This window comes from Sceloporus undulatus, chromosome 3, assembly GCF_019175285.1.
Source record: "Sceloporus undulatus isolate JIND9_A2432 ecotype Alabama chromosome 3, SceUnd_v1.1, whole genome shotgun sequence".
In the NCBI taxonomy this organism is placed as follows: domain Eukaryota; kingdom Metazoa; phylum Chordata; class Lepidosauria; order Squamata; family Phrynosomatidae; genus Sceloporus; species Sceloporus undulatus.
In genome coordinates this window covers 210,212,942-210,239,276 of record NC_056524.1, presented here as the reverse complement: position 1 = coordinate 210,239,276, position 26,335 = coordinate 210,212,942, and the positions used below count along the sequence as shown (strand labels likewise).

General features: G+C 40.3%; 2 protein-coding genes across 3 annotated transcripts in view; one reads left to right on the top strand and one right to left on the bottom strand.

Annotated features, from left to right (window-relative positions):
• Nucleotides 1–19,300, top strand: part of SUFU (SUFU negative regulator of hedgehog signaling) — an 88,439-nt gene extending 69,139 nt beyond the window's left edge. For both annotated transcript variants that reach the window (XM_042457636.1, XM_042457635.1), the window contains exons 11-12: nucleotides 14,001–14,069; nucleotides 16,681–19,300. In XM_042457636.1, the coding sequence (XP_042313570.1) occupies nucleotides 14,001–14,069; nucleotides 16,681–16,770 (159 nt within the window). In that variant the 3' untranslated portion in view covers nucleotides 16,771–19,300. The remainder of the gene's footprint in view (nucleotides 1–14,000; nucleotides 14,070–16,680) is intronic.
• Nucleotides 1–26,335, bottom strand: part of ACTR1A (actin related protein 1A) — a 515,484-nt gene that overhangs the window by 108,190 nt on the left and 380,959 nt on the right. The gene's annotated exons all lie outside the window — the stretch shown is intronic.

Sequence of the window (26,335 nt, the reverse complement as noted above, 5' to 3'; positions counted from 1 at the left end):
ATAGAAACACATGTAAACACTGCAGAGTTTTGTATATATAACATATACTTCCTAGCACAGAAACAAACATGAACTCTGCTTTTGGGGCCATTTGAAGCATACATTTATTCCTATGTGCCCTCCTGCATATTGTTCCTCTAGGTGTCACAGTTGACCTGGATGTACACATATTTATCACTTCACATTTTTTACATTTTCTTCAGGTAAATGAGCCTGCTTATGTTTCAGAATAATTTGGAAAGCTAGATTGGAGAAGGTCCTTTTAGTTTCTTTTGTGAGAAAGTGGTTTAATTTTCCAGCAGAGATTTACTGTATATACTCGACGGTAAGTTGAGAAATGTATGCGCAAAAAGCGACACCCCCCCCCCCACAAAACCTGGGTCAGCTTATATACAGGGCAGTGCGGGAATAGGCTTGTGCCTCAAGCATCTTCCATAGCCTGGCTGTCTCCTGAAGGCACAGCTGGGCTGAGGAAGGTCTTGGGAGGCAAACGTTTGCTTCCTCCATTTCCTCAGCCCAGGTGTTCTCTGGAGGTCCTCCAAAGGGACAGGCGGGCTGAGGAAGGGCTTGGGAGGCCAACATTTACTTCCCCCATTTTCTCAGCCCAGGTATCCTCTTTGCTAAGACTCACAAATCTGATCAGGAGGGCTTTAAACTGAATCATGTAGCGGTGGGAGATAGTATTCTTTAAGGCAGGAGTTCATCCAATGCTGGATATAATAGCCAAATTGTTATAGAGAGAACATGGCAAATAGTACAAGAACCAAAGGTGGGAGGAAAAAAAACATTAAAAAACCAACTGGGGGAATGATCCATGGCCTTAGCTGTCTGTACACTAATGTGTAGAGCATGGGAAATAAACAAATTGAACTTGGAACTCTTAACACAGTAAAACAAATACAATATAATAGGCATCACTAAAACCTGCTGGGAGTCACATGATTGGAATATAGTAACAGAGGGGTATAACCTATTTCAGAAGAATAGACCAAATGGGAAAGGAGGAATAGTAACATTATATGTCAAGGATGTTTACACTTATGAAGAAATATATCACTTAAAACCTGGTAACCAGGTGGAGAGCACCTGGGTATAAAAAATCAAGAAGGACAGAAACAACAGGGATGTCATTGTGGGGGATCTGCTACAGACCCCCAATCCAGATTGAGGATCTGGATGATGCCTTCCTGGAACAGATGGCCACACACACAAGGGAAAATGTAGTAGTCATGAGAGATTTGGACTATCCCGATATTTGTTGGAAGTCAAATTCTGCCAAGAATATAATGTCTAACAAACTCCTCACTTGCCATGCAGACAATTTCATTGTACAGAAGGTGGAACAAGCAACAAGATGATCAGTTATTTTAGATCCTATCCTAACCAACAGTGATGACCTAGTTAATAAAGTGGAAGTGGTGAGATCCTTAAGTGGGAGTGACCATGTTCTCATTGAGTTTGTTGTACAGCAGAAGGGAGAAGTCAAACATAGTCAGACATGCATTCTAATAATAATAATATAATAATAATAAAATTTTATTTATGTTTCCCTGCCTCTCCCGATGGATCGAAGCGGGGTTACAGGCTACTAAAAACAAGTACATACAATAATCTTATAAAATACGAAGAAGATATTACAACAATAACATCAATCCATCAAACATCCTGGGGGCAAGGCAGAATATCGCTGTCAAACAGGCATATTGGTCTTCACTCCTCGGGGGGGGGGGAAGCTTGATGAAAGAGTATGGTTTTAAGTCTCTTTTTAAATGTTTCCAAGGGGGTCGTGAGATGGAGCTTGTTAGGAAGAGTATTCCACAACCTCGGGGCCGTTATTGTAAAGGCCTTTTGGGATGAGGAAACATATTTGGAAGATGGTGTTTCCAATAAGTTTTTAACAGATGTTCTAAGTGTGCGGGGCAGATCGTACAGGGAGATGTGATCCCTCAAGTAACTCGGGCCCAAGCCATGTAGGGCTTTATAGGTAATAACCAACAGCTTGTATTGTGCCTGGAAACGAATAGGCAGCCAGTGAAGAGCTTTCAGCTTAGGTGTTATGTGGTCAAACCTAGATGCACTGGTGACCAATCTGGCTGCCATATTTTGTACTAATTGAAGCTTCTGGACTTGATACAAGGGTAGCCCCATGTAGAGCGCATTACAGAAATCTAGGCGAGAGGTTACCAGAGCATGTACCACTGTTTCAAAGGTCCCTTTGGCCCAGATAGGGTCACAGTTGGCGTATCAACTGAAGTTGATTGCAAGCACTTCTGGCCGTCACATCTACTTGAGATGTCAACTGCAGGGATGAGTCCAGAAGTACTCCTAAACTGCGAACTTCATCCTTCAGGGGAAGTGTGACCCCGTCCAGGGCTTGTTGGCAAATTTCCTTCCCCGGGCCTGGGGAACCTATCACATGTACTTCCGTTTTCTTTGGATTCAGTCTGAGTTTGTTTTCCCTCATCCAGCCCATTACTGACTCCAGGCAGGCATTCAGAGGAGAGACACCATCCTTAGTCACTGCATCAGTCGGAGACACAGAGAAGCATAGTTGGGTGTCATCAGGGTACTGGTAACACCGCGCCCCGTGTCTCCGGATGATCTCTCCCAGCAATTTCATGTAAATGTTAAACAAAGTAGGGGACAAAATAGCTCCCTGAGGGACACCAGACGTCAGCTCCCTCTTAGAGGAGCAAGTGTCCCCCAACTGCACCATCTGGAATCTGCCCAAGAGATAGGATCGGAACCACTGGAGTGCAGTGCCCCTGATACCCATTCTAGACTTTAAGAATGCTGATTTCAGTAGCTAGCAATAGCAAGTACATTTCTATACTGTTTATCAGTGCAGTTAAGCACTCCCTAAGTAGTTTACAGTGTGTAAGCTAATTGTCCCCAACAAGCTTGGTACTCACTTTAGCGACCTCGGAAGGATGCCAGGCTGAGTCTACCCTGAGCCCCTGGTTGGTATTGAACTCACAACCTTGTGGTTTGTGAGTGAGTGAGTGGCTGCAATAGAATGACCACTGTGCCACCAACACACAAGTAAACTTGGGGAAATACTGGGCATGATCCTCTGGTCAGGAATACTAAAAGAGAAGGGAGTTAATGATGGGTGGGAGTTTCTTAAAACATGAGATATTAAAAATATAGTACCAAACTGTTCAAGTGAGGAGGAAAAATTGGAGATTTTTAACTTTAAACTGAGCTAAGATTTAAAAAGGGTATGTACAAGAAATACAAAAGGGGGGAAATACCAAAGAGAAATTCAAATGAATACCCAGCACGTATAGTGAGAAAGTCAGAAAAGCTAAAGCATAGAATAAGCTCAGGCTTGATAGAGAGGTTAAAAACAAGAAAAGGGGCCTTTTTAGTTATGTGTATACACTCTTTTTGCCTCTGTCTTCTCCCAAAAGGAGAACAGTACTCACCCCGGGGGAAATGGAGCAGGTAATGCAATAGAGGAAATGCAGCACAGAATAGATAAAGAGGTAGTGCAGGAATACCTGTCTACACTAAATGAATTCAGGTCTCCAGGGCCAGATGAACTACATCAAGAGTATTAAAAGAACTAGCAGAAGTAGTCTCAGAACCACTGGTTATCAATTTTGAGAATTCCTGGAGAAGAGGAGAAGCCCCAATAGATTGAAGGAGTGCAAATGTTGTCCCTATCTTCAAAAATAAATAAATAAAAAAAAAAAATAAAAAAAATGGGGGGGGGGGGGAGGACTTGAGTAATAACCGTTCAGTCAGCCTGGCATCAACACCAGGAAAGATTCTAGTGCACACCATTAAACAGTCAGTCTGTAAGCATTTAGAAAGGAATACCATGATCATTAAAAGTCAACATGGGTTTCTCAAAAACAAGGCACACTAGATTAATTTTATAATAATAATAATAATATTTTTATTTCTATACCGCCCTTCTGTATAATCAGGGCGGTGTACAACATTATAAAACATCCATACAACAAGTACAGTTAAAGAATTAAAATACAGTAATATAAAACATTAAAACAATCTAACCAACTTGCCACTGCTGGCAGAGGGGGGGAAGAACTAATTGGGGCATGTGTCAGGGAATGCTAACCTGAACAGAAAAGTTTTAAGCCCCTTTTTAAACTGGGCCAGGGAGGTGGCCGAGCGGAGCTCATTGGGCAGAGTATTCCAGAGGGTCGGGGCCAAGATGGTGAAGGCTCTCCTAGACGTGGAGGCTAGCCTGGCCCCTGGGACCCTCAATAACTGCTGCTCAGATGTTCTGAGAGAGCGGGGCGGATTGTATGGGGGGGGCGGTTTTCAAAGTATCCTGGGCCCAAGCCATTTAGGGCTTTATAGGTAATAACCAGCACCTTGTATTGCGCCCGGAAGCGCATAGGCAGCCAGTTCAGGTCTTTGAGCACTGGTGTTATATGGCTGGCTCTGGATATGCCAGTAACCAGTCTGGCTGCCATATTTTGCACTAATTGTAGCTTCCGGGTATGGTACAAGGGCTGCCCCATGTAGAGCGCATTGCAGAAGTCCAAACGAGAGGTTACCAGAGCGTGTACTACCGTTTCAAGGTGCCCCCGGTCCAGGAAGGGACGCAGCTGGCGAATCAGCCGAAGCTGATAACAGGTGCTCCTAACCGTCGCGTCCACCTGAGATGTAAGGTGGAGGGACGAGTCAAGGAGCACCCCCAGACTGCATACCGAGTCCTTCACGGGAAGCGTGATCCCGTTCAGAACAGGTGGAACCACCGCCATCCCTGGGCCGGGGGAACCTATCACAAGCACCTCCATTTTCTCTGGATTCAGACTGAGTCGGTTTTCCCTCATCCAGCCCATTACCGACTCCAGACAGGCCACGAGAGGGGAGATGCCATCCTCTCTTTTTTTTTATCTCTTCTCCACTCCAGGATAAACATACCCAGCTCTCTAAGATTTATTATCTCTTTTTTTGACATAGTTTCAAGTTTAGTTGATAAAGAGGATGTTGTTGATGTATTGTATTTTGATACTCTACCAAATAAGCTAATAAAATGAGGGCTATATAATGCAACTGTTAGGGGGATTTCTAATTGGTTGACCGACCAAATCCAAAGGTACTCACCATTGGCTCCTTTTCATCTTGGAAAAGTGACTCTTTGGTGCCACAGGGTTCTGTCCTGGGCCAGTGCTGTTTAATATCTTTATCAGTGACTTGGATGATAGATTAGAGGTCATGTTTATCGAATTTGCAGATGACACCAGGAGGAATAGCTAATACCCCAGAGGACAGGTCATTTGTTAAAAGGACCGTAACAGTTTGGAAAGTCAGGCCAAAACTAACAAAATGAATTTCAACAAAAATTCAATAACATTTTTTAACAACTACATTTAGGCAGGGGAAAAAAATGAAATGCACATATATAGGATAGGTGACACCTGGCTTGGCAACAGAACATGATCTCTTTACGCTGGCTGCCAATTCATTTCCGGCACAGTACAAGGTGTTAGTAATCACCTTTAAAGCCCTACATGGCTTAGTTCCAGCTTACTTAAAGGAAAGTCTCCTTCCATACAATCCACCCCACACACTCAGGTCCTCTGGGACAAATTTACTACAGATTAAGAAGACCAGACTTGCTGTGGTTACCCAGAGGACGTTTTCATCGTCCGTTCCTAAACTTTGGAATGACCTACCGGAGGATATCCGTCACATAACATCTCTTGAGGCCTTTAAAAAAGCCATCAAGACAGATTGCTTCCGGCGGGCATTCCCAGACTAATACATGGGCCCTCTCCACTGTTCCACAACTGTACCTCCTTGACTCCCTTAAATTGCCTCATTGTAATGGGGATTAAATTTTATTGTAATTTTTATTATGATTTTAATAACTGATTTTTATGCTGTTGTATTTTAATTGTGGCAGGGGATGGTCTCTTCCAACTCTATAATTCTGTGACTTTACTTTTTCTGTTCAGTTTCTGTGTGTATGAAGAGCCCCCTATAATGTTGTATGTTACACAACAATTATCTGAATAAGAAAAAAAAGGTATGACTGAGTTAAGTAATGGTCCATCCATATTTTATTGGGGTTCTCTTGACTTGTGAATATGCTGAAATTGGAAAGTCATAAATAAAATGCACCTTGCATTCTTATAAGGAAGATCCTTGATTTGTAAACTTGAAGTCAGCAAACTTTGTATTTTCAAGATTCTCTCTCTAAATCTTGATACAGAGGCCAAACCAGTCTTTCATATGTCTTCTTTCAGAATAAGACATTAGTGTTTGCAAAAGACATTTTTCCTCTTGGCATTCTTTTACCACCCAATAGAACAGACAGTGCCAAAACCCTTCAGGGCTATGCCTGTGCTACAGGAACAAGAGTGTGTTTACCAAGAGCTGACTAGCTCTAGCTCAGCTACCAATCTAGCCAAGGTGAAGCTGAGTTTAAATTGAGCAAGAAAAACCAGCCCATTCCCTTTCTTAAATCCATGTATAACAAGCTCAAATGAACTCAAAGTACCTTATCCATTGTGAAAGTTCTAACAAGCTTGTTGAAATTATAATATGCCATCACATACTGTAAATGTTGCCTAATGAATACAGATCCAGTGGGATTACATGGGTACATCTACAATCCAGTCTGGCACCACTTTAACTGACATGACTCCATCCTACAGAATCCCAGGATTTGTAGTTTTGTGAGGCATCCACACTCTGTAAAACTACAAATTCCAGGATTTCATGGAATGGAGCTCCAGCACTTAAAGCAGTGCCAAATTGCATTATTGCTATAGTATAGATGTTCTCCATGTCTCACTTTCAGACAAATTGATTCCACTCCTTGGTCATTACCTACTTAACTGCAAACGGGTGGCAAAGTAAATGAAAGTCTTGGACTGCCTTAACTAGTCCTCAGGTTTATGTGGGAGAAAGCAGTCCTTTTAATAATTGCCATATTTAAAAAGGATATAAAATTGGAAAATGGGCAAGAAGGGGAAAAACAGAATGATCAGAGAACAATTCCCCTGTGAGGAGATGTTATAATATTTGAGGGTTTTAGGTTTCAAAAATGATAAAAGCATAGTAGAGGTTTATAAAATTTTGTATGGTATTGAAAAAGCGTACAGATAGAGGTTTTCCCTCCTCTTGTGGAATAATAGAACTCAGGTTTATCTAATCAAGCAGAAAGGTGGGAGGTTCAGTGCAAATTATACAAGTTCTGCTTCACATAGTTCCTAGTTAAAACACACACAATCCATAGTTGTGGCTACCAGTCACGAGAACTTAGTACTGGAGGCACAGTGCCTCTGAAAAACAGTTGTTGGGAAGTAGCAAAGGATGAGCCTGTTGCCCTTGTGTCCTGCTTGTGGGCTTCAAGTGGGCATCTAGATGACCTCTGTGAAAATCAGGATATTCAATTAGATAGGTCTTTGGTCAAATTCATCAGTGATCAACCTAGTCATTCCTGCTACTTTTTTAAAAAGTTCCTTTCAAAACAGGACCTAGGGGTTTAATTACATTAAAATGTCAGTTGTGAGTGCCATGGGATTTGGTGGCCTTTGGTTATAGAATGAGTCTTTTTCTCTGGGAATAATTCACAGCTCTCCTCAATATTTTCTGGAGTTCTGCAGTTCTTTCTCCACTCATTTTATTGCTCCCAGATCTTGTTTGAGCCCATAACACTAACTTTGAATACAACAGTTTCCAAAACACAATAAAAAAGCAAATCAATGTTATATAATTTCCACAATGTGTAGGAAGGTTAGAGAGCCAGTGTGGTGTAGTGGCTCGAGTGTTGGACTAAGATTCTGGAGACCAGAGTTTGTCTTTCCACGCAGCCACTGAGACCCACTGGGTGACTCTAGGCAAATCATACTCTCTAAGTTTTAGAGGAAGCAAAGGCAACCCCTACCCATACATTTTGCCAAGAAAACGCTGTGATAGGTTTGCTTTAGGATTTCCATAAGTCAAAAGCGGAGGCATATAACAACAACTTCTACCATAGAGTTTTTAGCATCAAATTTTTGGCTTCCATCACTTTCTTGTACATGCTCTTAAAATGTTTGTTACTCTGGTTGACTGATTATACAAAACTAAACTTCAAGATTCCTTGTGTCGGCCTAGCTTAGTTTCTTAACACCTTCCACTGACTATTGTTCAATAAGAAAATCACTTTGAGTCATAAAGATGCAAACGTAAGCAAGAAGTCTCATTTGTTAATGCTAAGCTTCTGTTTGTCTGTTAGTTACCGAGGCAGTATCTCTGATGTGTTACACTGGTGCTAATGCTGTAAATGATCAAAGGCTTCCAGCAACAGTTTCACCTCCTCTAGAATAATAACTGCCAAAAGCATCAGCAAATCTTTCTGAAAATAATATCCAGGCAAATCTCTTCCTAGGGACAGAGTAAATGCTTCAGGTGAATATAAAAACAGCCGTGCTGGGTCAAACAAATAGCATATCTAGCACAATGGAGTCTCATGTGTACAGTGACCGTATTTGTATATAATAAGTGTTTTTTAAAAAAAACATTGACACTATTAAGTGGTATAGAGTATTTCATTCTTTACTGTTTATGTCCATGATATAAGGTATACCCAAAGCATGAAGAAATTAAGAGACTTCTGAGGTTTTCTGTTCACTGAAGTAATTGAAGGGCTGTTAACATATCAGCACAAATGTATTTGCTAATGCATTTAATGGAGCAAGGGGCAGTTCTCCTCACTTTTCTCGCTAGTATATTTAGAAGTGTTTGCAATTGCATGCCTGTATTGATTTTTTAAACATGCAGACTGAAAATGTAACACACAAAGTAGCATTTAGTGCAGAGAAGAAAAACTATATACCTTGAAAATATTTTGACTTTCAACTCCAAGAAGTCCTAGCTGGCTTGTCCAATGGTAATCAATTATGGGAGTTATAGTTCAAAGCATCTGGAAGGTCATAGGTTCTCTATTGTTCATCCTGCCCTATGGTATACATCATTTTTTAGCTATAGCGCAGAGGTTCATTTTGTGATCACATGCAGAAATTGTTGTGCCAAGGCTTACATTACCTCTAGGGAACTTTCTTCTGAAAAAGCCATGATAATTTCTCTGCTCAGTAATATGCTTAGCCCTTATTGTGATACAGTTCTGCTACTACAATTACTGTGCTCAGATTATAAACGTTGTACAGATCAGGGCCAAACTCAGAGGGTGGATTTAAAAAACAACAACCCAGGTGCTTCTTGCTCATTACAAATTGATTATGACAGCACAAAGGTGTTACTCTTCCAAAATAGATTTTCCTATTGGGAAAACATCTTTATATAATTCTTAATTTTGACCCATGAGGCAAATAGCTGTGATATAGGTGAGCAGTTAACGCGATTCCTCTATTTCTTTTTGTCCCCTGTTGCTATTTTAAAACAACATCTCAGTTTGCTCAAATTGTTTGCACAATGTCAAAAACCTCTCCTCTCAAATTGTTATTTTTGGGAGCAGGGTGCCTTCTAAATCTAAATCAAGGATGAAAAAATCTGAATTTTCATGATGCCTGCTGATTATAGGTCATGACTTCAGTTCTTAGCATTTGGAACTTGGCATACATGTTTGGAAGATCCAGGTATATATTGGATCCAGGGCTGGATCCAAAACTCAGTCATGAGGCAATCAGGCTGTACCTTACCAGAGCATGGATATAGGAGGGCAAAGTGCAGCTTGCAACCATTTTGCCATGATGAAGAAAATGTTATAACCTTCTATTGCCCCCTCCCCCCTGATTTTTGTACTCTGTTTTGATGATTTGTAAGTGTATGTTTTGTACCTTCAGTATTTTCTTGCATTATGAAAATTTAGGTGAAATAATATCCTATCCTTACTAAAGTGTTCCATAGTAAAAATTCGGCTTTCTGGTGTGCAGTGTCCAGGATCACTTCTGGAGAGCATGTTTATATTTTGCTTTAGGAAGAGAATTATGAATAATTTAGGCTTTTCATAAAACATTCCCGATGCTGTGTCAGGCCTGTTATGTCATTGTCTCAAATCTTCCTCGAGTAGTTTAACTGTACAAGTAGTACATGGTGATGGTGACACATTCCACCACATCATTACCATCACCCAACACATTGTCCTTTACTCTTTGTTAAGCAAACTTATGAGAGCTGACTTAAAACCTTGTACAACAGCCTTGTTCCAGTAAGGATGTCCAAAGATGAGCATTTAGCAGTTTATGGCTTTGTCAGGATTTGTGAGTACAAAATAGCCTCCATCATCTCCCAGTGTTTGTTCAAGCAAAACAAAGCAATAGTTTCTTATCTCAGTTAGATATTGAGAGAGACTGTTAAATGGTATTGAACCTAAACTTGATTAACTGTCCTCGGTTGCCTGTTCGTAAGCAAAAGAAAAAATAGCACGATCTCAGATTTGGCAATCCACCCCAACAAACTTTCTTGCCTGCTCCTTGCACTCCTTGCTGTTAACTGGGAGAGCTTGAAAATTCCTAGTTTAATTTAACTAGGTAAATGCTGATTAGTTCCCCTCTCCACCAAGTTTGTGATAAATGCTCATAGGTCATAAAGTTGGAAAGAGGTGGATTGCTCCTCCTACCATCCAAGAATGACTTGTTATAAAATGTGTACCAACATTTTATTTCCAGAAGGTAACTGTCTAGACTCTTTTAAAAAGATGTCTAGAGAACGAAACCCCATCACCTATTTAGCCAATTGGTTCCACTGCAGAATTGCTCTTGCTCTCAAGAAGTTTTTTCTAATGTTATATATTAACTCATTTCTTCTTCCCATGTGCGTTGTAACTAAATTTGGTAGCTAACAGCACTCATTATTCTTGTGGTACAATGAATAAAGAGATATTGCCTTGTTATTTATTGCGGGGGTGGTCTCAAGAGAAGGAGGATGGTTGGACCACACAGATTGTTAGAAACTGGAAATGTCAGGGTCTGAACTTGGGGCACTTGGTCCTAGCATGAAAAGCATGTGTTCTTTTATTGATCTTTCCAATCTGGGGCAAAAAAACAGGGTGTTTGAAGTGTGAATGGGCAGCATATATGTTGATGGTGTTGGAAAGGAGAAAAATGAAGATCAGTTCAAACTAGACTGATCACAACTTTAAGACAGCTTTCCTCACCCTGGCAGTTTCCAGATGTCTGCAAATCCTGCCATCCACACCCATCACTCAGACTGCAGTATTTGTAGTCCATTGTATGTGGAAGGTTCCAGGATGGGGAAGGCAATTTAAAAATGACAAATCACTTTGAAGGCGCCAATAAGAAAATTAGCCAGTAGGGGGCAGCAGGAACAATCAGAAACACCATTCTCTATAACCAACCACCCTTTAAAAAAATTAAGGCCTAAATCTAATTGTTAGGCCCAACTAGTATAGATCAACTAAATCGATGGACCTCAAACAAGGATTGACTTGCCAAGTTTCCACTGATTCCATGGGTTGAATTTAGTTGGAGCTAATAACCAGATTCAAGCTAATAATGTAATTAATAATGTATAGTAACTAGCAATAATGCAACAAATTGAATTTTACCCTCTTAATGTTAGCAATGATAAATTAACATCCCCATTTCTGTCAACATTAATGAAGTGATGTTTAGACCTGGCATTCCAAGTTCTGTTCACAGCTGTGTGCAATGTTGTAGAACTGGGGAAAATGCTGAGAGGAGGAAGTATAAATAATCAGGGAAAATTTTTCCTACAAGGAAAAGCTGAAGTGTTTGTGGCTATTTAGTTTAGGAGAAAAGCCACCAATGGGGAATACGATACAGAATAATAAAATTTACTTTACTTACAGTAAATTCAAAAACCCAAATCCCTTGGTCCTTGACCATCCTGTGTTGAGCAGGAAGATCTGCAGGGCATTTCTCTATGTATTGGGCTTGAACATGAATAGAAGCCTCTGTGCAATCAAGAATCTTAATCAAAACAGAGGTTATTTTATTAATTATTGGTTTACCTAATCACAAAAGTTTTCTGGACAGATTGCCAAATAAAACACAATGTAACACACTTTTTAAATAAGTCAGGAAAAATATATAAAAACCACCATTAAATCTACAGTTTCCAACTGCATATATATGATCATTCAAGACAAACAGGAATAGAAATTCCCCTTCACACCTTCCCAATCAACATGAGAAATCAAGGAGGGTGAGCATAGGGATTCTGGAGGTGATACATACATTCCTCTATATGTTTTACAGTTTCCTGTCCAGCCATACCGCCTAAAGTTTTATATAACACAGTGTGTGTATGTGTGTCTGTCTGTCTGGACATTCAACTCCTAATCCAATTATCCGAACATTGTGAAAGTTCATTGCTTTGACAAGGACATACTCAGTGTGAAAATCCAAGTGTGGACATTTCTTTCATCAATTGCTAAAGGTATACTTATAATGTTACTCTGTGTCTGTGTGTATGTGTTTTGCAAACAGTCTTCATACAAAGTCAGAACCATGTCCCAGCATGAGAAGCCAGTTACAACAGGCTGATGGGGTGGGAACTATTTGCACAATGCTGCCAGAACTATGGAAATGTTGTGGTGTTTCCAAAGCCCTATATCAAATCCCATCTGATACTTGAAAGGTCTGTTTGCTGTCTTAGTCGCAGCTGAAAGTTTCCCTAGGAGAGCAGTCTTTTTTGATGAGAGTTTTGAATGTGTGTGAAACAACTTAACTTGGTCTCTGTATATCACAAGCTTTCCCCACTATTGCTTTAGATAATTCTTTTTCTTAGGGGAATAAATCTACAGCTCTTCTGCAGTGACTTGATGGTAGGAGCTCTTAAACATTCTGAAAAGATGGTACTTAATTCAAGCTGTATTTTTTTCAAAGAACAAATATGTTCAATTTCAACTTCTAAGTCCCACAAGAAATTAAATGAGACGCCTAGAGCAATGGTAGTCTCTGATGTTGGGTTGCTATAGATTTCACCTTTTCATATCAGACTCATCAAGCATATGTGATTTCTATGTACTGGGGTATTGTCATTGCATAAGCAGTACTGAATTTAGGGAGTACTGTGGAAAATATATGGATGATAATTGGTAACTTTCAGTCACATTAAAAGCACACCAAGAAAAGATGGATTAATAATAATAATAATAATAATAATAATAATAATTATTGTGTTTCCCCGCCTCTCCCAGTGGATTGAAGCAGGGTTACAGACTATAAAATCAATACATATAAATTCTTATAAAAACATAAAAAATATTACGTCAACACTCATCAATACAACAGTAAAAAATCCATCAACCATCCAGCATCCAGGGCAAGGCAGAATATCGTTGTCAGCAGGGATATGGTCTTCCATTTTTCGGGTGGGGGGGGGAGAGCTGGACAAAAGAGTACCGTTTTAAGTCTCTTTTTAAATGTTTCCAAGGGGTCATGAGACGGCTCTTGGCAGTAAAGGCAAGGAGGTTGTTTTGCCTAAATACTCTTGTATATTTGGTTAATCTGACCCTTGCAGAAGAAACTTGATCTGAGCTTGGGACAGATATGTATTACTAAATCCTTTTTCTCTGAATTCTCACTGGTAGTAGAATGTGTGCTGGTACAGTGGATATGGTTTAGAGAAGAAGTTTTACAAAGGTTAGATTGTTTGACCCATTTGCCAGGGATGATGTTTTCAAGCTCATAGTAGCAGCTTCCCTTATTCCTATCTGTTTATTGAGGCCTAGGGCTAGCCTTTGGTATGTTGTATGAAAAGCCCATCTTTTCTCCTATTGCCTGCTTTTTCAGATAATTTGATCTGTCTTCCCATCGCTTACCTTTTCTTCCCCTCTGAATCAAAGCCTTTAGTTTTTGACACAATGAAAATAATTGATGATACAACTGGATTCCATAATAATTGCAGCATTTTGTATGAATTACGGGGGGAAGCAAATCGACCTCCAAGGCCTTTGTGAATTGCTGGATGAACAACACAGTACAGTTTCTTCTCTGTGCACTAGTAAAGGAGTCTGTTGCTTGGCAATTAGCTGAAGCTTGAAGCGTAAAATAATAAAACTACTGTCTCTCCCTTTGCAGATCCTGCTGACTGAAGAGTTTGTGGAAAGAATGCTGGAAGACTTAGAAGACCTGAATTCCCCAGAGGAGGTAAATCAGCTTAACTCTAATGCCCACAGGGATGCTTTCTACATTCAGCAACTTGACTTGTTCATGTTGTTGGTATGGCTCGGTTTCCTGGCTCTAAATTCAGGGCATAAGTTTTATTTGCTGTTAGTGTCCAGTCCCTAGAAGTTCCTCATTTGGGGAAGAATAGCTACCCCAGGATTATATGGCCACAATACAGTGGTACCTCGGGATACGAATTACCCAGGTTACGAAATTTTCGGGATACGAAAAAATGCAATAGAAAATAATTGCTCCGGGTTACGAATGTATTTTCGGGTTACGAAAAAACTTCGGCGCTATTTTAAATGGAGCCGCGGCGGAGCCGCGGCTTTTTCCCCATTAGCACCTATGGCATTTCGGCTTACGAAGGCTTTTCGGGTTACGAAAGCGGCCGCGGAACGAATTAATTTCGTAACCCGAGGCACCACTGTAGCTGGATTTGGTAAAGATTGAATCTTCTTCAGAAGAAGAAAATTCATCACTCCAGGCACTCACTATTAGCCACAATCTAGTGAATTTCCTTTAGTGTTACTGTCTCTGATGTCCTGCTGAATGTACCCTTACCTTATGTGGGGGACCCTTACCTTACATGGGGGATCCATTCTGGACCTGGGGTTCTGAGACTCAAGCCCCGGTGCATATGCTCAAGCCCCATTGAATACAGTGGGGCTCTTAATCGTTACACGCCATTCATTTTATTACAACGCTGTTTCAGTGTAAGCTGAATGGTGCGTCGGCGTATGCGCGGGTGCACTGTAGATATAAACTCTTAACTATTATGGTTGCATTTTCTGTAACTTTCTCTAAAAACTTTCTGTAGCTGTTCCTACTTTGGGCAGTCCTGTATTATGGTAACAGGTTCAATCAACTATATAACTACTCTGTAGGACTACAGTGGCCTTCGGTATCTGCAGGGGATCCATTCCGGATACCCCCATGAATACCAAAATCCATGATGCTCAAGTCTTATCTTTCCTAATGACGGCACGGCTGCACTACCATTAGGATTAATGGGATCAAAGTCCCACCTCCCTCCCTCTTCCATCCTTCCTCTCTCCCCCTCCTCCTTTCTTCCTCCCTCCCTCCTCCTCAACTGTTCTTCCTTTCTTTTTGTCTTTCCTTCCTTGGCTCCGGGGGCAAAGGCTGGACCCCCATCAGCTGGAAGGAGCTGGAGACCGGGCTTTAGCCTTGGAACCCCAGGCCCAGCACGTGGGATGGAGCCTCCAGGCTTTGTGACCCAGGTCCCGGGCCTGACTCTGGCTCCCTCTGGCCTACTGATGGTGCTTCAACTTGACTTGGAGGGCAGAGACCCACTAGCTGGAGGGATCCAGCGCCAGGCCCGGGGCTAGAGGAAGGAAGGAAAGAAAGGAGGGAAGGATGGATGGAAGGAAGGAAGATGGAAGGAAGTAATCCAATTTTTCCCAATGTTGGCATGGCTGCATGTGCGCCACCATTTAGGACGATGTGGGCTTGCCATCTGCAGATGCTCAGATCCATGGATGGCAAATCTGCGGATAAGGAGGATCCACTGTACAGTAATAATGGTTTCTCATGTGTGTCCCATTAGATTATACCCCTACTGTGTTCATCCATGTTGTGCAAAGTTATAATTCTGGTTGTTACAGTTCCTGTTGACTTTAGGCAATCTTTATATAATAGCCTTCACCACTCCTACTGCCAAAAATCATCTTTTTACTATCACTGTACAATTAATTTATTGCTAACATTGTGAGTTTTCTGAATTAGAAGACATGGATGTTTTAGTAGTAGTTTTCATATTAACTAATAATCTTGGAATTCTTATAATCTCTCAGTTAATTTTAAAGTTTTTTAGTATCCTCTAATCAAAGGTCATTGCCACATATTGCAGCAGGAAATCCCATAAATTAGTTCTGTGTGGTTCAATGAAAAAAGTGTTTTCTTGTCTGTAGCCTGAATCTACAGCCCTTCAGTTTCATGAGGTGACCCTGAGTTCTAACGTTACACGAGACAGAAAGACACTGTTCACTGTCTCTGCACCATTAATAATTTTATGAATGGTTGTTATGTGTTCTCTTAGCCACCTTTTCCTAAATAATCAGAACACTTTACCTTTTCTCATAGGGAAGGTGTTCCAATTCCTTGATAGTTTTGATTGCCCAGATATTAAGCTTAAGTGGCCTGTAATTTCCTGGCTTACTCTTGGATCATCTCCTTTAAAAAAAAAAGGGGGGGGGAAAGAACATTGATGGTGCACGGGTATCTTCCAGTCCTCAAGTTGACTGTCGATTTCAGTGGACTGAAGTGCAAATAACTTAGTCTAACTCCCACTCAGATTTTTACAAATTAATTTGTTAAATTTTTTATAAGCCAGCAGAAATAATTTGAGAAGGCTTATGAATAACATGGAATGTAATGCTCAGGTGAGTGGTGAAAACAGGAAAAATACTTGGTTATGTCATAATCTTGTCCCATTGACAAAAAACCCTTTATTTGCCTGCTAGTTTGAGATCTTTCCTCTTATCGTCTCTTAATGATATTGGTATTTGTTTGCTTGTTTGCAGTTTCCAGACTGTAGTATGGTATATTAAATAATAATTTCTTTGCCTTTCAGTTCAAACTTCCAAAGGAATATAGTTGGCCTGAAAAGAAACTGAAAGTTTCCATCTTGCCTGACGCTGTATTTGACAACCCACTCCATTAAAGCCAACTGACACAGGCAAGCAACAACTTAACTTTATGCTGCCCAGTGACACATGGGATAATTTAGTACAGTGAAAGCTCTTCCTGGAAATGAGAAATGTTGCTGCATAACCACTGCAAGCAGAGGAGGAGTTACCTAACAGTAGTCCAGCCAGAACTGAACTCTTCTGGGTGTACCTGGCTTTCTCCTTTTGCATCTTGGCTGAACTCTGAATACCCTGAATAAGAATGAGTGTGAGAGTGAGACAAAGAGAAGTAATTAACTATGAATAGTAGTTGTAAGAATTCTTGCCCTATTTTAACTGGCTCCAGAACTCCCTGCTGCTTTAGATCAGGATTTATGTGTCTTGTCTGCCTTTGTTTAATCACACATTTTTCAGGTGTAAACACATAATCTACTAATTAGATGTGTTTTCTATAACTTCAAAATTCTTTTGTTATCCAAGCTTCCCCATTGTAACTCCCCTTTCTATTGGAAAGGCTATGATCACCACCACCACCCAGGTACACACATGCACATTTAAACTGAGGTCATGATGATCACTTATGAGAGACGAATTTGCAAGGGAATTATAGTCTCATTGGCTCTAGGCACATCAGAATAGTCTATTGACCTTCCAGCCCAGATAATGCAAGTACCTTGACTGTCATTTTAGATGTTAGGACTGGAATTCTGAAGCCTGATTACATGCTATTTAAAAGGACATCTCACTTAATGTCCCTAATGAAGAGAGAAAGTACAGAGCATACAACTTTGATCCTATTTGGGAATAGTACAGCCCTAAAACAGAAGTTCCTTGGAACCCAAGTATGTGGATATTTACTTGAAAGGAATGAATCCAGTGGGTTTTACTAGCCAGATAGTGTGATTTAGATTGCAGCTTTAAAATTCTCTCACTCTGTCTTGAGGCAATAGACCAAAACAACCCAGGCATCTTCAGTGATAAGCTCAACATAAACAACCTCTTGCTTGATGTCTAGTAAAAGGGGCAAGTAAGAGAGCAAATAAGAATTAAAGGGTATTCTCCTTGGATGCAGGAAACTACTGAATTGGTTGGTGGTTTGTTTGACTTATTTTCTATCTAGGTAGAATCACCTCTTTTTGTTAAAATTCCTGATACTGCCTCTTTCTTGCAGCCTTTTTGCCAAACTTCCTTGTTTCAGATTGCAGAGAACTCAATAGGAAGTGGTTCATGAGCTGAGAGATACCTGTTCTGTCTTTAAATCAGCTTAGAAAATTCATCTTTCCACATTGCTGCTTGGAGTCATATTTAGACTTTTTATTTATGTTTGAGGAAGGTCTTGAATTTATTCTAATAGATACTGAGTCAGCCCATTCCATAGTGCCTTGGAAATTATGCGCTATGTAGTTCTGCAAATGGAAGATCAAGATTTACAGCCTAATTTTGTGAAAGGTATACTACATTTCTTACAAAATGTGACATTGTGCTATAGTTGGTTGGACTAACTTCTAAGGACAGGAAAGAAATGGCATCTCCCTAGTTCACCAAAAAATGAAATTGATCACTGCTAAAGCAGAAATCTACATCTTGAAACTAACTTCTGTATAAATATTCATTTGTGAAGTAAGCATATTTATTCTCTTCCCTCCTTGTCCACAAAGACATTCTTCTTCAGCCACATTGACATTCTAAATACCATGTCTTCTAGGCAAATCAAGTTTGATTTTATTTTCTCAAGAAACATTATAAAAGGTGAGGGGAATCATGCAGAAAAAGATTTTTTTTCCAGCATTGGTCTTCCAGATCCATAGTTATGAGCAAGATGGCGGGACTTCTGATACCTTTTTAAAAAATAAATAAAAAATAGGCAAGTTCATTCCAAACTTCACATGTTCTGCTGTCCTTATTTGAAACTTAAAATCTGGATCACATTCTTGTTGATTAAAATAAAAATGTAATCATTTCCATGAAGGTTCTCCATAATTGCCATACATACTTCTATAATGAGCAGACATGTGATGATGCTTTGAATACAGAGATTGATTATTTGTGGAGGGGGGCATGATATAGCCAATGTGTGTGATGTAAGCTCAGCCTGTAGATCCCATATGGCCCAACTCTTTTTTGTAGCCTCTAGGATACCTAAAAATGTCTGGAAGACCCCCTTCCCCATTTAATTTTTTCATGTAAAAACAAAAATCACTTGAAAATTGTCCAAATCACCACAAGCATACATCCACATGCAGAACTTTTTTGCAAGACAAAAATTGGACAAAAATAAAACTAAAGCAAAACTGGAAGTTACTTGTGGTTTTACTTTGGCTTTATGTTTGCCATCAGGCTGGCCCATCAGGGGGAACAGGTGTGAAAATTCATCCCTAGCTCAAAGGAAATGTTTTGTATTGAGTACAGTTCCTGTAAAATCTTTGGAGTCTCACTATTCATGTTATGATCTGGGGATAGCATATACAGGGGTACCCCGGGTTACGAAATTAATTCGTTCCGCCGCCGCTTTCGTAACCCGAAAATCTTCGTAAGGCGAAAAAACCATAGGCGCTAATGGGGAAAAGCCGCGATTTCGTGCGAAATAGCGCCGAAAAGCACCAAAAAATTTTTCGTAACCCGAAATAACCTTCGTAACCCGGAACAGTTTTTTTAAATGGATTTTTTTCATAACCCGGAAATTTCGTAAGGCGGCGCATTCGTATCCCGGGGTACCACTGTAGCTCTATTCTGTTGTATATGGGTCAGAAAGCAAAAAGGCTTTGGGAGTCACTAGCATAGTTGAAAACATTTGTGTAGTTCTTTGTACTGTCAAAAACACAATCCACATGTGTGTGCTGATGTAAACAGAATTGACTAACAAGTAATATCAACAAAGAACACAAGAAGTATTTCTTCATGAGAGAAACATTTTAGAATTCACATGGTATATTATTCAGTTGCTGCTGCTAGATATCTTGTATTTTTTTCTCTCACAAAAAGTATCCTAAGTGGCCCGAGCTTTCAAGCAGCAGCTAAGGTAGTATACCTGTGTCTTCACTGTTGTGCTATAGATTGTAACACAGTCATGATAGATGTGCATAGAAGTTTATCATACCAGGAAGTAGATGAAGTTAAGGCTTTTTGCCCCAGATGTCTAAAACCAATGTATGAGTATTCCATAAGAATGTGAGAGCTCTCTGCTGGATTAAGCCAAAGGCATTTCAAATCTAGCATTCTGTTCCCAGAGTCACAAACTAGATGCAGGACAATAGCACATTTTCACTCATATTCTCCAGGAACTAGTATTCAGGAGGATATTGTATTAGATATTAGAAGGCATGTGTTACCATACTGACCCGTTACGTTTAGTCATGTGAGTACTTAGGAGGAATTTCCAAAACCTGAACTAACTAGTGTAGTGCTACTCAAAATGATGGTCCCTACACAAGTGTCAGTCCCTGAGTCATTGGCTGCTGGTCCCTGACATGTTTCTGTAAAATAAAGAAACAATTGTACCCAATGGGCACAAGTTTAGTGTCAGCTCCTGGCTTGTTGAAAAAAATAATTGCTGGTCCCACATATCAGGTAGCCTCAGGGAAATGAGGGGCCTAGTAGCATCTTTAAGCATAACTGATCTATTTTAGCATGAGCTTTTCTGGATAATTTTGTGGATATTTCATGGATATTTTAGTTCATGCTAAAACAGACCAAAGTATTTTTAAAGATACTGTTAGAGTCCTCCCCCTCTGCCTTTTCTCCTTTTCATGTGGTAACAGACTAACATGGCTTTTTAAAAGGGTATCTAAAGTTCATCTTGGAAATCTTGTACTTCATGGTACAACATGCTAACCTGGAATTTTAAAACCCTAGTGGGTTCAGAAAGGGTCTATGAATTAGAATCAATGTTTTGTCCTGCATGCGCATTCCTTTGGAGGGGAAAACATGGCCTACATTCCCTATTTATTTAAAGTTAAAATAACTTGTTTCATATTACGTACTTGAGAAAACCATTCAGCATTCATATCTCCCTGGAACTATCCACAAATTACTGCCATGGTAAATCAAAGGTAACTTGCTAGATGTATATTTGTTTAATCAGTAACAGTTTATGGCAGTTACTGCTGAAAGTTCTTGTCAGCTCTCTAGAGGGCTTAATGGAATTGGGCTTGGCCTGTGCAACTTTACTGTAGATGAGTCAATTTTCATGGGCAAACATACTATGTATGGCCAATCATGCTGACCATTTCCCCCACCCCAGCAAGATGAGACAGGAAGGGTTTGCCTTGCACTCTTGCTCTCTGCTTGTTAGTGAAGTAATTTACAGGAAATTGGAGCTGTGGCTGCTTTTCAGTTGGTTTGCACCTGCTGCTTAATCCCTGAAGCACCTGGAGTTGTAAACACCCTTTCTGGGTTGCTGCAACAATTATTAACTTTCTGTGCAGCTGTGGTGCCAGCCATTTGCCAGAATAGTACTAGCCTAGCCATTAGACCAAATGATAACAAAAGGACCATTCCAAAGGTTTTGCTATCTAAATGTGAAGACAAGGCTAGGTACAGCAAACAGTAGGAGAAAAAATTCTGCTCAAGTGCAGTGCATGCTATAGTAAGAGAACAGGCACTTGATTGTGCTGTAAATGTCTATGTCAACCTGATGTTCTGCTCAGGAGCTGAAACCCATAAACATAGAGATTTTAATAATAGAAAGATTAACTCCCTCATGTCTTTCTGTCCATAGTACAGTGAGCCCTTGGTATCCACTGTGGTTTGGTTCCAAGACTCCTCCATGATTACCATAATCCGTGCATACTCAATCCCATGAAATACAGTGGCATAGTAAAATGATGTCCCTTATATGAAATGACAAAATCTAAGTTTGCTTTATGGAATACATATATTTTTAAAATATTTTCAAATCATTAATGCTGAATCCATGGATAAAGAATCCGTGCATACAGAGGGCCGACTGCATTAATATTCGTAGACTCTTTACAAAAACAGGAGCCACTCCATTCTTCCAAGTTTGGTTCACCACACTGCTCCCACAGGAGTTGGATTCTGTTAGAGGACTGAGGACTGAGTTGGAGGACAAAGAACAAATTTTGTCAGTTTGAAGCAAAAAGGGATCTCCATAGTCATAATTAGCTAGATATTGGTAATAATCACAAAACATCCTCTGTGTCCTGTAGTTTTTCAGCTTTGAAATAAACAGTTGTGTTACTTTTAAGAATAGTAAAGAATCATAAAGTTCTTCACTTACTTAAATGTAACAACAAGCAGTTCTGTAAATATAACCCCTGTCCCAAAAGGTGGACAGCCCAACAAAAACAGTGGAGAGGAAAGGGGCTAAATTGGCAGAAAGTCAGTGTTCCTGGCCAAGGCAGTTATGTACCTCTGGAGAACAGCAACGATGGAGTTTAGTCCCCAAGGGGGCAAAAAGAAAATGTGGTGGCCCCCGTTTTTATGCACATCTCCGCACACCTGGGATACCATGCTTGCCCCATGTATTTCTTCCTGATGTGTAGAGTGGAATTTGGCCTCTCTTAGAGCAGCCAGATTGGATCTGGGATTGTACACCTGTAATTTTAATCCTTTACAAGTATTGAAGTAGGATAGAGTGTTGTGAAGTTCTGTTAAGTGAGATGAAGGCAACTGTCCTCTCTCACCTTTCACACCTCACTTTTAGTTGCTGCAGTCGCTTCTCAACATGGATGTTGTCTCTCCAGTAGAAAGAGTGCAGAGGAGCACCCAGCTCTATTTTTCTTACTGGTTTCTACACCCAGTTCCTCTGCCTCTGCCAACACAGTAGCCATGTTGAGAAGGGATAGCTGCAGCTGAAAGTTGGCACTGGAAAATGAAGGAGGGTAGCTACCTATGTCCCTTTTGACAGAGCTTCATAATACCTTGTCCTGCCCAAAGATCTTTTAAAGATTAAAGTTAGAGGAGTCCCATCCTGCATCCAGCCTGACAACCCTACACTCTCCATTAAGTCCAGTAGTGATAGATCAGAAATGTATGCACACTGTTAGCTTCTGAAGCTTGTTTTGTATTGTAGTCCAAAGCCAATTTGCTGAGCTTGAACTTTACGGCACGTATATGGCAAATGAAAGCATGGCTTTGACATCTGAGTAGGTGCCAGCAGTGCTGTAATTCTTGTCCCTTCATCCCATCACACTTCATTTTTCCAGCAGTAGGAGGAAAGCCATGAACTGCTTTGTTGGGGAATCATTTACACATGATCTATATACATAAAAGCAAAGGAAGGAAGGTTTAAGGAGTAAACGTATTTGCAGAAGTGTTTTAATGGCTTAAGGCGAAATATGTGTTAATGTTTAATGTTGCTCCCTAGCACTACCACCATGGAAATTTATAGTGAAATGTTTCATATTCATATTTTGGCAGTACTGTGTTACTACATGGTTTCCTTTTCCATCTCTATTCTGTTTTTTTCAAATCCTCCTTTGCTGGGCATTCAAAACGTCAAAAAGAAAATGAGCATGTAGCTGATGTGAGTTTTAAAAGGATCTGTAGGCTGACCTGCCTCTCAGGCAATTAACCTATGGGCATTAGGCACTTTGCTGCTTTTTCATTTCATATACGTTCTTTTTCTTTTTTTTCCCTTCTCAAACGGCTTACAGAGCATAAAGTCATAATAAGTGGTACATTAGCTTTGTAGTATCATTCCAAGGCTGTCATAAAGGTGTGCCTTTCCTCCTTTAAGCCAGTCAGCTAATAAGGTGGTTTGGTTAGTATGGGGGGGGAGGGCGCTGAGGAGCTCTCTCCATTTACCTGCTTTTAGATTCACACTGCTGAAATGTAAATCTCAGAAAGCAGATAAATGCTGGTGTGTGGGGCAAATGCTTAAAAAGTTCCATCAAATGCATTTTAATTTCAGAAAGCTAATTTGTTTAAAAGCTCAAACAAGAATTTTGTTGCCAGCTGGCTGTTCTGGCTTTACAAACACTTCTCTCTTTCTCTCCCTTTCGGCGCTTTACCCACCTCTGTCTGATGTTTCACTTGTTTCCAAGCGAGGGTGGAAATCAACATGGCTACTCTTGTTTTCTTCCCTGTGGTCCTGATAGCAAAGGTCTGCATTCATCATAGGTCTTCTACATAATGGACGGAGGGGATAATGACTGTGTATGAGCTCTGTTCATACTGTATGTTATAACAGTGTGAGCCCTGCAGAATGCAAAGATGGCCACAGCTCAGCCCTGGTTAATATTCTGGGGAAACACAGGAGTGTCACAAGGCTGAGTGGCTCAGGTTTAAGCTGAATATCCCTTTCACCAGTTTCCCTTTCACTAGCTTCCCTTTCAATGACACTGAACAGAATCTCAATTCCAAATAAAAATCTACCTTAGGGAAAGCGAAACCTATTAAAGTGATAAAACCAGTGAGTTAATTCAAAAGATCCTGTGCTCTGATTGCTGATGAACTACACAGTCTGAGGCCTGGCTCTCCTGGAGCTGCAATTTACAATTTAATAGTGTAAAAATGTTGTTGTGGAAGGAGTGGGAGGACACCAAAAAGCTAGGAACTTCATGACTTTTCTCCTGTTTGTAGGATTCCTCCATTTAGTGGACCCTTGGAAGAGATTTTAAAAGCATAGAACTGATGTTCAGTTCTAGTAGATCTGAATGTCATTGCCCCTGAAAAAGTCAAATGTGATTTTTAAAGGAATAAATGGAAATAGTGTCACACTCCACATGGAAGAAGCATCACTTTTCTTCCTGGAAACTGTTTAATCTACAACCAAACATGAATTTGCTATTGAAGAAGAGGTGTAGGTTTGCTTCCTTTATTTTTTTAAAGGGGTTGAATGCTTGTGGATTTTTCCTTACTTCTATATTTTGGATGGCTTTAGGGATAGAAAATGTTGAAAATTATTGTTTTGTTTTGGACCTGCTCAGCCTTTTATAATGACTGCTGATGCTCATTTGACAAGCTTCAGCTGAGATGAACCTTTTTGTAGTTCATCTGTGTGTAAGTGTATGTGTGTGTGTGTTTCTACAAAAATGGCAAGGACACTGCAGAAGGTGTCTCGAAATGGTTTGCCGTTCCTGCAGTGAGATTTTCAGTACTTTGTAGTATACCTTTTTTCTACCAAAAAACAATGGAAACCTAAACTAGCAGAGGTTTTTAAAATATTTTATATTAGTTTCTAATGTATATTCTTACAATATCACAGTGCTGGTGTGCTCACCTGCACAAAATTGCTTTTTGTAATATTTTTGTGAATCACGAAGCTTTGTTTCCCTCCTGTGTATTCAAAGTACATTAAACTTGTTTGCATACTTGTGTCTTGTGTGTGCATTTATTAAGTGATTACAGAGCTGATAAATTAGGCTTTATTCTCTCTTTCATGTTTAACTTTCCTGGTCCAGCCATTCTTTGAAATCTATATCCAGGTCTGAGGACCATTTGTGTGCACTCAGAAGATGAGCATAGGCCTCAGCATTTTCTTAACAAACACCCTTCTAATATGGTTTGTGTCCTTTTCCACAGTGTGGCCTGCCTCAGGAAAAGACTTGCGCTTAGTATCCCTTTTATGAAGTACTAGGTGCTCACCCCTCTTCATCACTTTAATCATACCATGGTTTGATGTTATATGTTGCTATTTGTATGCTTGTTATGTTTGGATAGGTGTGGATACACAATCCAGTAGGTGGGATCTTATTCTCTGATCTGAGGTTCATGTTACACTTTTAACAAAAAACAATAACAACCATCCATGACTTTTTTGCCCATCTTGTAGAGCAGTGGTGTCATGGGAGGGGGGTTGTAGACCATACTGGATGACACTCAGAAGAGAGGTGACACCTGGTTGGGCCCTCTTCCCCCTTCAGTGCAGCGAGGGATACATGCAGGCCCTTCCCAGCTTCTCTGACCCAGGCTTTCTCCCAGGGGAGAAAGCCCAGGGACAGGGGAGCAGGAGGGATTCACATAGACCCGTCCTGCATTGGGTAACACCATACTTAATGACAGCACTATTGTAGAAGTAGGTTCAGGTGGGTTCAGAGGATGGAGAATGTCCCTGTCTGGCAGAGCTTGGGGTCTTCCACTTTGAAAGAGGTCCTAGTACACCTGAAAAGGACCTCCTTGGACCTGAAAGGGAGGGATGAACCCATTGCTCATCTCCCCTTTTAAAACTAGGTGCTTAAGCATGTGGTTGTTTGGCCACATGTAGATGTTCTTAGAGAAAACAGATTACAGGTATCCATTTTACTCTGGTTTCAGGCCAGAATATGGTACTTGGAACAGCTCTAGCTGACTAGGCTAACTTCTGGATTGCTCACAAGGTTTTTGATACCAGTAACCATCATATTCTACTGAACCAATTTAGAGTGGGAGGCAGTATGTTGTACTGGTTCTCCTCCTATCTATAGTTCTAAACTGACATGAGGGGACTCCTGTTCAGTTTCAGGGCTATAAGATGTAGGATGCGGGAAGATTCTATCCAATTCCCTGTACTGCTTCATATTTATATGAAACCATTGGATAAGGTCATTATGAAGTTTGGAAGTAGGAGCCATTGATATCCTAACCATACTCAGCTTGATCTCTTCTTCTAACTGGAATCAGATGGGCTGTTCAGTTGCTAGGCTAGTGCCTGGATAC